Below are 12,479 nucleotides of genomic sequence, written 5' to 3' on the forward strand. Positions count from 1 at the left end.
TTCATTCAGTGGGTATGCTCAAGGATGAGAAATAGCTCACCCCAGAGGAACAAAAGGACACACACTGCAGAGTACAGGAGTTTAATACTGTAAAGGTACGAGAGACTATACTAAGAAGGCTCTGGAAGGCCAGGTTAAGAAGTGTAGACTTTATCCTATTGGCCTGTGATTCTAAACCAGGGCAAAAGCTACAAAATAGGCAGCAGGGGGATAGGAGAAAGGGAAATTCGTAAGACAGACAGACATATAATTATAGTTTGAAAAAAAGCAGAGCTTGGGTCTGATGCTTTGAGTTGCCTTAGGCATTTAAAATTCCAATAATTTTAATGGTCATCAAAGGGAGCCTTGAGGGTTTTTTGAACTTATATTTTTCGATGATAAAAATAAAACCATGTTTCCAATACAGTTCTACATAAATGTATTAAAGAAAACCAAACTAGGCAGCAAGACGGGGACTCAAACCCTCATCTTCTGATTTTATAACCCATATGCCCTCCATTATCCCACAGATGCCAACACTTGAAAGTGATATTTTAGGAAAGTGAGCATGATATATGGAATGAATTAGATGAGGCAAGAAACTAGAGGCAAGGAGAGAACAACAGCTATTGCTGTAATCACTCCCAAAACACCCACGACTTACAAGATACCACTATTGGTGAAGAGATGTCAGTGACATGATATCTGGATTTCCTTAATGAAATCTAAACCCGAAAGTTAAACGTGGACATTTTATTAAAAGTAATCATGGGGTGGAGGATATACAAGTAGTTACTTTAAGTGGTTCCCTCAATCCTTATGCATATCAACCAGTGTCCAGAGAAGAATACGCACCGTACTATTTTTCACATTTATGTAGAAGATATTACAATTAATAAAAATGTATTTATTTAAAAGTTTTACTAAATTCAGTCTAATACTTTATCTTTTATTTTCTTTTTTTCAGTGGATACTAAAAATAAAACAACATTTGTGCCAGCACACCTGTAGGTAAGAGGAAGAAAAAGCAATTCTCATGCTGGTTTAAGAGACAAGCCCCTTGGACCACCTGAAGAGTCAAGCTCTGTCTTACAGCATTAAGCTCACTATAATTTCTGCTAACACAATGGCCATTAATGCTTATGAAATGCCAGGCACTTTATTAAGCAATGGGGATACAGAGATAGTTAACTAAGTCCCAGTTTGTAGCCTTGGAGGCTGTTTCAGTCTGGGGAAATCAGAAATGTAAATGTTTATGAATCTAACGAACTGAGTACTATAGAAACCCAGAAATGTTTACCATACGAACAAAAAATTTTAATCTATCTAAATGTTAATGTCTTACTGTCAGTTTCAATCTTTCAAACATCTTTTCCAAATTAGATATCAAATACCGAAGGAAAAAAAGCTAACAATATTCTAAAATTAAATACAGGAAAACATCCTTGAGAATTAACACTTGAGGTAAATTTTTATTGTGCTATCTCAGTGAGCCATGTCTGGAAAGTTACTTAAAAGTTCACTTCCACTTTTGAAGTCAGTTAAAATATAAATACGTTTGGCTGGACACTCATCAAAGGTAAGAAAATCTTAACTAAACCAGTGGCACTGGGAAAGGACTAAGATTAGCTCAGATCCTACGACTGGAAAATATTTCCTTTCACTCTAGCTTTAAAGACATGTTAGACATACCGCACCATTCATATAAGCTTACTGAGATATTTTAAAAACCTACAAGCCAACCACAAGATAGCACTTCACACCCTCTAAGGTGGTTATAATAAAAAAGACAGACAGTGACAAGTATTGGTGAGGATGTAAAGAAATTGGTGGGAATGGAAAATGTGCATTCTCCTGGTTGAAACATAAAACATGGAGCAGCTTTGGATAACACTCCAGCAGTTCCTCAAAATGTTAAACATACTTGTAGGTACATACCCAATATAATTAAGAACATTGTGCAAAACAAAAACTTGCGTAAAAGGTTCATAGTAGCATTATTCATAAAATAATACAAAATATATTACATCTTATGTATTATTACATACAAAATATTCCAAAATGTGGAAACTACTCAAATTGTCTATCAACAAATGAATGGATAAACAAAATATGGTATATCCACACAACAGAAAGTTATTCAGTCATAAAAAGGAATGAAGTATTTCTGACCACGCAACAACACTGATGAACCTTGGAAACATTAAGTCAAAGGAGTCAGTCACAGAATACTGATTCCATTTATATGAAATGTCTAGACGAGGCAAATCTATGGATACAGAAGGTAGATTAGTGGTTGCCAAGGTCTGCGGGGAGCGGGGAGGAAGGGAGGAATGACTGCTAATGGGTATGAGGTTTCTTTTGGGGGTGATAAAAACTGATTGTGGTGATGGTTGCACAATTTTGTGAATATACTAAACCTATTAAATTGCACAACTTAAATGAGTGACTTTTACACTAAGTGAATTATATCTCCATAAAACTGTTATTAATTTTTAAAACACCTGCAAGCCACAATATTGAACAGTTTAACAACGATGAAGTTTTTTATACTTATTGAGTCTGTGCAGCATTAAGATCTTGCCAGGCTTTCAGTCCTTCCTCCCGTCCTATTTTTTAACAAATCAAATCCTAGCCTTAAATCAAAACTTCAGAGGTCTTATTTAACCAAAAGACAAGTTCTTGTTATCTGTCTTTTAAAATTATACTTAAACAGCAATCATTTCACAAAAAAAGATATAGAGAAGGAATGCATATAGGAAAAATGTCCCTATCTCATCTTTTTTTAAAAAAGCAGAGGGTGGGAGGGGATCTGTGTCTTCCTCTGGCTTCTGCCATCTCCTTTCAGAATGTTAAAATGAAAGAAATTTATACCACTTCGCCTATTTCGTCTTCAACCCACTATAGTCTGGCTTTTTCCCATACCCCCAACCCCAAACTGCTTTTTCTAGTCACCTAATCACTCCTACTTGGCAAACAGAATGGGTGCTTTCTCAAGCTCACCGTACAGGTCCTCCCAGAATTACTGTATCAGACGTCGGTGACTACTCCTTTCCTGAAACTCTCCCAGGCTTTGCTGACATCCTCTGGGTTCCCTTCCTTCCCCTTTGACCACACCTTCCCGGGAGCAATCACTAGCACTTCCGTTTAGAAGCTGCTCTTTAAATGCTGATGCTCTTCAACCTAAAGCTGGTCACTCTATAGGCTTGTCTGAATCAGCTCGTTTCACTTTCATGCTTTCAAGTACCTGTTACATGCTTTAATTCTGTCCCGTCAGCTCTCTCAAGCTCTACATTTCCACAAGATGTCTCATAGGCACCTCCTTTTAACGTGTCCAAAGCTAAACTCATTCTCTTCGACTCTGACATTTCCTCCAACCATCTTCTGCTTGATCTCCTCTTCTTGTTTCTCCTCTCTTCCTCCTTACCCTACCAAACAGTACCTTCCAACTTGAGTGACGGGATACCAAGCTAGAAACCTTGGAGCCAGACTACAACATTCCTATCTCCTTCACTACTCACGTAGAGTGACTCATTGAGACTTCTTCCTTTATCCTTATCAGATCCTTTGTATACTCTCTGTTCTACTGTCTTAGTTTAGCTCAGGCCCTTGTACCTCACTCCCTATATTTTAACAGCTTCAAAAATGCTCTCCTTCAATCCGGTAATCCATGCTTCATACTAACATCAGAATCCAACTTTCTGCAGCACAAATCTGTCAAATGACTGCTTACTTTTTTAAAAAATATGCAGCGATCTGCAGAGACCTATAGTACTGATTCTCAGCATTTTACCAGAACCAACCTGAATGATATAAGTGAAGGCTCAAAGTAAAGCACTGGGGTGGTGAGGGGACAACTGGAGGTGGGGAAACACTGCTGGAGTGTTCCAACAGAATGTCTATTTTCTTAACACCTGCCTACTTTTCCTGTAACTCTAAGACCTGTAGTGTGTTACTGTTCAAAATTACTATTACTGATCTATAGTATCCAGCATAGATTCAAGAACCTTCAAAACCTGATTCCTACCTAGGTGTCTCAGCATCATGTTAGCCTTTATCATGCACTATTTCACTGTTTCTCAAAATCTGGTGATGGCCCACCCCCAGACCATTTCAAAGAGTCCACAAGGTCAAAACTCTTTTCCTAACAATATTAAGTTATGCTTCCTCACCTGTAAATACGCAAATGCACAGACTTTAGTACAAGATTTTTTTTTAATCACTTTCATTCCCTTTAGGAGTGTACAGCGGAGTTTTCTAGAGGGTACATCACACGTGATACTGTGAAATGTGACAATGCAACAGTATGAATGCAACAGCTGTAAGAATCCAGCTCTCTTCTATTAAGCCAGACATTAAAATAATTTGCAAAAATATAAAAACAATGCTTCTTCCCACCAATAACTTTTTGAAAAATAATTACTTGTCATAAAATATAGTATACAGGTTAATATGGAACGGTTTTATTATCATTATTTTAAAGTAAATTTTTTTAAAATATCTTCTAATTTCTAATACAGTAAATAAACAAAAGCTCTTTGGAGTCCTCAGTAATTTTTGAGAGTGTAAAAGACTCTTAAGATCAAAAGGTGTGAGAACTGCTACATTATTTACAGCAGATTATCTACCACTCTCTAAATATGATCAACTGTGAAACCTCCATCTTTTGCATGGTGATGCATCCTCCACCACCTGCCTAGTCCCAGCCAGGTCCTAAGGGACCTCAGATGCATTCTGGAGAAATGGGATAAAGAGAACAGGTTTTGAAGTCAAGCAAGATACATAACTTCTCAGAGTGTGTTCCCTTACCTGTAAAATATAGGTTATATCTACCTCATAAATTGCCAATATGTTAAATAAGACAGTGTAAAATATCTGGCACAGTGTTTAACATATAGTAGGGATGAAAAAATGTTAATTTCCTTTCTACTTAAAATAATTTATAAAATCACAAACACTACTGTAGTAAGATTAAAAACAATACAGTTATTTAATCATAACAAAGCAAGCAAATTGGTTGTTTTGAGCAGTTCCTTCAGGATTACTATTAGTAGAGCAGATGGTTTTATATAATAAATTCCCTGAAATGCATAACTACTAAGGTACTTCTGCAGTTACTTGTGATTGATAAATTCAGATTAATTTAAAATATCAGTAATTGGGACCTCCCTGGTGGTCCAGTGGTAAAGAATCCACCTTGCAATGCAGGGGACGCGGGTTCAATCCCTGGTCATGCAACTAAGATCCCACCTGCCATGAGGCAACTAAGATCCCACATGCCATGGGGCAACTAAGCCCGCCCACCAGAACTACTGAGCTCGCGCACCTCAGCTAGAGAGCCCGGGTGCTGCCAACTACAGAGCCCACGTGCTCTGGAACCAGCGCGCCACAACTAGAGAGAAGCCCACGCGCTGCAACGAAGATCCCAACTAAGACCCGACGCAGCCAAAAATAAATTTTAAAAATAAATAAATCTTTTTAAAAAAATCTGTTATTTTAAATAGCATTTTGACATAGGAATGCTTGCTATTATACCTCAGTTTAGCCTTAGAAAAAAATGTCCATAAATCTTCTCCTTCCAGTGTTTCACAAAAAAGTACTATAATTCACACCTCCACTGCATCCTGTTTTTTAAATACTCTACTAAGTCCACTCATTAAATTTTTGTTTTCATCTTCATAAGTAGAAAGAGAACTAGTTTTTAAACTGAAACTGCCATATTTGTAGCTTCACTGTTGTCTTTTATGATTTTTTATATGCAAGTGTCTAGTGTATAAACTTTAGCCTAATCAGAATAAATTTACTTCTTGTTTCAGTACTTTAATTATACATGATAAAGCTTTAAAAAGTAAAAGAAAATTACTGAGAATGGAAAGCCCAGACATCTATTTTTCCTTCTATCTCTAGTTACATGTAACTGCCTACATAAATTAGCCATTTGAGAATATAGAGACAGCACAATAATTAGTTAGATGAAGACCCTAAATATCAGTCTCATATTTCAGTCTTGTGAAGTAGGTAGTATTTTTCTTTTTTAAAGGTGAGAAAACTCAGTCAACTCATTTTCTTTCAAGGGGCCTGCCCAAGGTCAGAAAACTAGCCAATAGCAGAGATGGGAGTAAAACATCTGTCAAACATAAATGTGCACCACCCTACCATACACATTTACTTGTCATGATCACTGTCTCCCATTTCACAAAGAAGACTAAAAATCGAGATAGTTGAGATCACGTTCTGGACCTGCCACAGATTAGCTATTTAACCATCAACTTGTAAAGTAATCATTTTGGTGCCGTAGTTTACACCATCTCAATACCTTAGTTTTCTTCTCTTTCACAGAATGGGGTGCACAACAGGCAAAGGCCAAGAACAGACAACTCACAGAATAGTTAACAACAAGAGGAAAAATTTCTACCCTTACTAGTATCAAGATATTCAAATTAAAACAAGATACCATTTTTCAACTATCAAATTATCAAAGATCCAAGATAATTATTATATGAACACTCATACAGTACTGACAGTTGTATCAACTGACAGAACTTCTTCAAAAAGTTATTCATAAACACATATTAAATGTGTATATCCCTTCATCTAGTACTTCCACTACTGGAAGATACCTTATGCAATAATCCAAAATAAAGAAGCTTTATGTGTAAGTGTTCACTACAGAATTATGACGTATAATAGCAGAAAATAAATGGCCTAAACATTCAACCATAAGAAAATAGTTAAGCTAAAAGACAGTGGCTAGGTGAAATATTATATAGCCACCCAAAATCATTTTTACAAATGAAAAACACTTAAATATTAAGCTGGAAAAAAATTTCCAAGAATATTAAATGGTATTGATATATGTAGTATGGTCACAGAGAAGCATTAAAAACATTAACAGAGATAGCCTTTGGGGGATGGGACTATAGGAAGGCTGAACGGAATAATGGAAAGACCACAGTTTGAATGCCCATTCCACTTTCCTACAGGTAAGGCATTCTTAATTATTATTGTATAATTTCCAAATGTGAAACAATGAACATTATCACTTCACATCTGAATAAGGTTATAATACAGTAGCTAGATTACCCCTAAGACTCAGTTCTAAAATGCTAAAAATTTTTAAATGCATTTTTAATCCACATCAGAATTTAAGAACAACAGAAGAGTCAGAATCTATCAGCTGATCTCCTATTCTCTTTCCATGGCAGAGGGGACAAAGTTTCCCTCCAGCCTTCTAGTCAAGGGGAAAAGATTGCTTATCAAGTCACGGAATAAAAAAAGCAAGCACTACAAAAGAACAGCCCTAGTAATCAAATCTCAAGTGTAGAATCCCCTAACTATCCCTAGGTACTATGGAAGAAAAAGGAAACTCATTTAGTCCTGGAGAAATGAACTCTCCAATAGGAATCCCTGACTCATCCCCAAAGCATGAACCCTAAGGCTACTTCCCCTGTACAGGAGTTCAGAGACTGGGCACTTGTCCTGATGGCCTGCATCACCAAACAATGCTCTTTCCTGACAGGATATGCCCATGGATAACAAGATGATTAGCATGCAAAGAATAAGTAGCCAGGGACCACACCACCTCTTCTTCCACAACCAAAAGAAGACTGAGTAAGACTAGTTTTAAACATTTAATATATTCTAAATAAATATTTTCTTCTCTTTTGGCCGAAGAGTAATAAAAAGGGGACTCTGTCCAATTTTTGTGATACCATTCCAAAGATACCAACACATTTAAAATTCTCAATAGTAAAAAGGGAACATGTCTTCTTTTCTTTAACCTTTTCAGATCAAAAAGTAATTTTTCAAATACATAGGCTAAATATCGAGAAAATCTTTAAAATAAGGCATAAATTACTTAATCAACATTTTCTGCACCCTCAAAAGATACTAAGAAAACCTAACTCCTAGCCTCCTCTATTATTGGTCTAGGGAGATGGGAATCACAAAGCTCCAACAACACTGTTATAATATTGTGTAAGGTGAAGGGTTAAGAATTTTAACGCTAAAGCTTTACTAGACCGAAGTCTCTTTAAAATGTGAAAAATTATTTCAGCACTAAAAGCCATTTCACCTGCACCTTGTAAACAATTAAACTGTACTTTGAAACAAAAACTAGCCAATGTTTGCTGCTCACTCACTTTTATACACATTAACTGTGTATCCCTTGAACAATCGCGAATTTCAGAGTTAAGTGACTATTCCTGGAGGTGTATCTGGCCCGGGAACAAAATTTTCCCTAGCCTATTTCCCATTCCCAAACCCCGCCAAGACTAAGGAGCAGCCACTTCCCAAAGTCCCACTTCCTTTTCCATTCCCCAGACCTCCAGGGTTTCCAACGCCCCAGTCTTGCGCAATATCCGTAGGAGCAGCCGCCGCAACCACCGCCTCCTAAGCCGAGAAACAACCCTAAAGGGAACATTGTCCAGCAGAAAAATACAGGGGGGAGGGGGGGCAATGGAGGAAGTCGACTTCTCGTCCCACGCCTTCGGATCTGACCCCCTCGTAGTGATGGACCAAGAGCAATTCCACGACCAGGACTTTTAACCTCCTCTCCAGCCCGCCCTGTACAAGCAGAGGGCGAAAGGGGGGGAGGGGGGTGTCGGATGGTGAGGTGGGGGGGGGACTTCGAAGGTTATCTCCCACTTCAGGGCTTCGGCCCATACGGTCGCCTCCGCCTCAACACGACTATTGTTCCCAAGTTCCCCACCCCCACCCCGGATAGGAAGTGATAGTCACATCCCCTCTGCCTTCGGCAGTGTCCCCTAGGGAGTCTGAAGTAGGCTTCCTTCAGGATAACCACGCACCTCCCCACCTCTACACACACACGCGCTTACCCCCGCAACCTCAAGTCACGTTGACCCCAAAACCATCTCAAACCTGGGTCTCAAGAGACCAGAGATGGAAGAGGGGTAAATGGAAATCGAGCAAACCACGAGATTGCTTACGGACAGACCCGTTCCCATGCACCGGAGATAACTGCGAACCCAGGAACGGCAAACAGTCCTACCTTGCCCACCCCTGAGACCAGCTTGAGCAAAGGGACCCCACGAGTTAATTGCCACCTTAAGAGTCCCGTTCCTCCCTCAGCCGCGACACGCTCTCCTCCCTGCCTCGACCCTCCCTGGAGGGGCAGTTGGATGGGGAGGTGAGGAGAGACGAGCCCCCCGGCCTGTACCTCATTCGCCTCCGGCTCCTGGCCCGAGAAACAATAGGTGGTCTCTGGCGGCGGTGCTGAGTGCGGGCTCGGCCGGGCGGCCTCTCCCTTCGCGTCCCGGACGCCGGCGGAGGGGGCCGCGATCGCGGGAGGAGAAAAGGCGGCCGAGGGGCGGAGGCGACCTCACCTCCCGCCGGCCTCCGAATCCACCCGGCCCTTGGGGCTGGCGCGCGCCCCCTCCGCCCCTCTCCTTACAGTCGCACACAAAGCGCTGGCGGCCCGGCCGAGGCTGCAGTGGGCTCCGGTGCCGGCGAGAGGAGTCGACAGCGAGGGGAGGGACTCACCATGAAGTCCCGGGCGAAGTTGTCCTCCCCATTGTGGTCCGGACTCTTCATGGCCTGGACCCTCTGTATGAATTTCCTCAGGATCTCCACTTGCTCCATCCTCCCGCGTCCCCCCGGCTGCGGTCGCTGGCCCCCCCGCCGCCCTCCCGCCCGGCGCAGAGCCCGCTCAGTCTTCCCCAGCTCGCTCCCCCTACCCGACCCCTCTCTCCCGACCCCCGCCGCTCCCTGCTCCTCCCCACCGCCCAAGGCGGTGGCAGCGGTGGTACCAACCCGGCTCCCGATCCTACAACTTCCAGGAGCAGCCGCCGCTCTCCCACAGTACGGGGCGAGCCACTGCGGCTAGCGCCAACCCCAACCCCCAGCTTGCTCCATCCTCCTTCCCCGCCCTCCTCCTGCTCTGCCGGAGACGCCGCCACCGCCTTAGGAACACGGCTCTCCGACCGCCCTGCCCCCGCCAACCCCTTCCCGGTTCCTCCTTCCCTCCCTCCCTCCCTCCCGGCTAGCAGCCGCAGCCGCCTCTCCCCACGGGCGCGCCCCCGCCGCCACCCAAACGCGCGGCTCCGCGCAGCGGCTCCGTCCCGGGCGCTACGCCGCGCCGAGCCGCCCCCGCCCGCCCCGCCCCCAAGCCCGCCCCGCCGGCCCTAGCCCGGCTAGGAGTGGCTGGGAAGCATTTCGGCAATCGGCTGGGAGACTACACTCCACTTCCGGGGCGTGGTCCCGCCCGGGCAGCGCGTAGGTCTGAGGAGCGCTCGTAGTAGGGAATTCGACACAGCCGGGCAAACCCTACTCAACTGGAGTAGGACTTCAGTTGGAAACGGCGGTCTCACCGCCTGTTAGTGGGAAAAACATATTTCTAGAGTGCTTCCGCCCGCCGCCAGCCATGGGCTGGGACTGCAAATCCAGGCCGGCCGGAGTCCAGGAGTGGGGGCGGGGGAGGGCGGCGGTGGGAAGAGAGGCATGCTGGGAACTGTAGTAGTGTCATCTCCACGTTCGCCGCAGGTATGTCTTCATCTTAATGTTGAGGGAAGTTAGACCTTGGCACTTTGGGGAATGGCTACGGCCAAGAGAAACGAAACGCTTCTTCAGTGATAGGACTTTTGCTTTTTGCACATCCGTCTAAACCCCGGCGAGTGAGGGCCTGAGATTCAGTTTGTCCTAGTATGAATTGAAAGGAATCTATCTTCTTGCCTTTAGATTCGCAACACCTCAGAACTGAATAATAGATTTTTCTCCGTAGAATGCATCTTTGTAAGTCTTCTAGTAATCAGAGAAATCCGTCCCAGTCTAATTCATCATTTTACAAAGAAAGTGTTTGCCCATGGTCCCCCAGCGTATTAGCAGAGCCCAAACTAGAGCTCAGATCCTTTTGCTTTCACTACAACACCATATTGTTTCTCACAAAGGAGCGTAAACTTGTGATAATGTGACTGAGGTGAAGGACCTGATCCGTGGACTTCTTTTGGTCACTTAGACCCACACACACGTTTTTTACAGATCAGATTGGTCAGGCAATTTGGTTAAAATAGGAAATGTCAGTGGTAGGCCCCTTTTCCCAGATGAATGTTTAGAAGCACCGTGGAATTTAGTGATAAACTTGAAGAAAACAGGTATGAGTAACAAGATCCAATATCCTATTTGTTTTAAAGAAAAATATTACTCTTTAAAATAAAACAACTGACATATACCGATCTACTCTTCTTCTCAGAAATAACCACTTCCAGATGTGCCCTTCCAAATGTCTTCCTATGCATGTATATACAGGTATGTGCATGTAAAAAGATACAGTTTTGTCCTGTATTTTAAAAATTCACTTAGAGGAATAGTTTAATTTCTAAGGTAAGCTTTATTTAAAACAAGGGTCTGGAGTATTTTACTTTAATCAGATTACTGAGACTCAGTTTCACTGGATATGAGAAAAGATTAGGATCTGGGTTTGATCACCTACCAGTATAGCTCACTGTAGGGTACCCTTTCCCCCCAGAACTAGTAGAGAAATTAGACGTGGGCCGAGAAATGGGCAGATGATCGAGGACTGCTTCTACTTTTGATATGTCAAAAGAATGTGCAAATCAGATGGTGATTGATAAGGACTATATGCTGGACAAGCTGTATATCAGTCTAGTGTCAGTCGGGTTACTTGTTTGAGTTATCGAAAGTATTAGTTGTTTCAGTTATCGAGTCCTATTTTCGCTAGTGGTTTTGCAGCCTTTTTGTTTTCTTTTTGTTTGTTTGTTTTAACTTTTCCTCTTACTGCAAGTGTCTCTCTCTTGCAACACAAGTCTCTTTTGAGTTCTCAGCATCTACCTTTGGCATCTCACGTAGGTTAAGGAAAACAAAAGTAAAGTGCCTTTATGGATTTCAGGTCTTTTGGAAAGACTTTCCTCTTTTTAATATATTTAAATCTCGTTTCAATCTGCAGATATTTTTTGAGCACCTCAAAATAGGAGGGGTTGTGCTGTGTGAGGGCAGGGGGAGATACAAAAATATCTCAGAGATGGCTTCTTCTAGAGCTTACAGCTGTTTCAGGAGACAGGAAAAAACACTAAAATCTTGGTTACTGTAAGTTAATAAATGCCAAATGAGTGATACAGACAATGAGTAGTTTAGCAATTCTCAGTAGAGAGAATTATGAACTGGGTTGTCAGCATGAAGTGGTCACAGAGGACCTTGAAAGATAAGTTAAATTAGGTTTGAATGGGAAGAAGAACTCCCAGGGAAGAGAAGTGACGAAACAAAGCATGAAGATAGCAAAGCAGAAGTTTGAAGCAGAACTTTTGTATATGTGTAATGGCACTAAAGTAGACTAGGACTGGACTCCGGCTGAGGATTTGGACCTGATACTGTTGTCAGTGGGAGCCACCAAAGGTTTCTGATTATAAAAGTGAAATTACGAAAATGTTAGTCTGGCTGTGTATGGATAAATTGTGAAGTAATAAGGGAAGGGAATGGAATGAGCCCTATTGGGAGCCAATACATGACATGACAAAAGCTGAAACTAA

The 12,479-nt window shown here is 42.1% G+C and overlaps 1 protein-coding gene and 1 long non-coding RNA gene across 4 annotated transcripts in view; one reads left to right on the forward strand and one right to left on the reverse strand.

The window, feature by feature from the left end:
• PTPN12 (protein tyrosine phosphatase non-receptor type 12) overlaps positions 1-9,627 on the reverse strand; it is a 91,234-nt gene extending 81,607 nt beyond the window's left edge. The window contains exon 1 of one of the 3 annotated variants that reach the window (XM_081243882.1): positions 9,481-9,627. In XM_081243882.1, the coding sequence (XP_081100008.1) occupies positions 9,481-9,579 (99 nt within the window). In that variant the 5' untranslated portion in view covers positions 9,580-9,627. Of the gene's footprint in view, positions 1-9,157; positions 9,269-9,480 lie in introns of those variants that run through there. The other 2 variants (XM_081243883.1, XM_081243884.1) reach the window with 2 other exon arrangements.
• Positions 9,628-10,199: 572 nt separating this feature from the next.
• LOC308622882 overlaps positions 10,200-12,479 on the forward strand; it is a 45,889-nt gene continuing 43,609 nt past the window's right edge. Inside the window, exons 1-2 of the long non-coding RNA XR_014016701.1 lie at positions 10,200-10,479; positions 11,186-11,241. This is a non-coding gene — a long non-coding RNA (uncharacterized lncRNA). The remainder of the gene's footprint in view (positions 10,480-11,185; positions 11,242-12,479) is intronic.

Source organism: Mesoplodon bidens, assembly GCF_964165515.1.
Source record: "Mesoplodon bidens genome assembly, chromosome: 9".
In the NCBI taxonomy this organism is placed as follows: Eukaryota; Metazoa; Chordata; class Mammalia; order Artiodactyla; family Ziphiidae; genus Mesoplodon; species Mesoplodon bidens.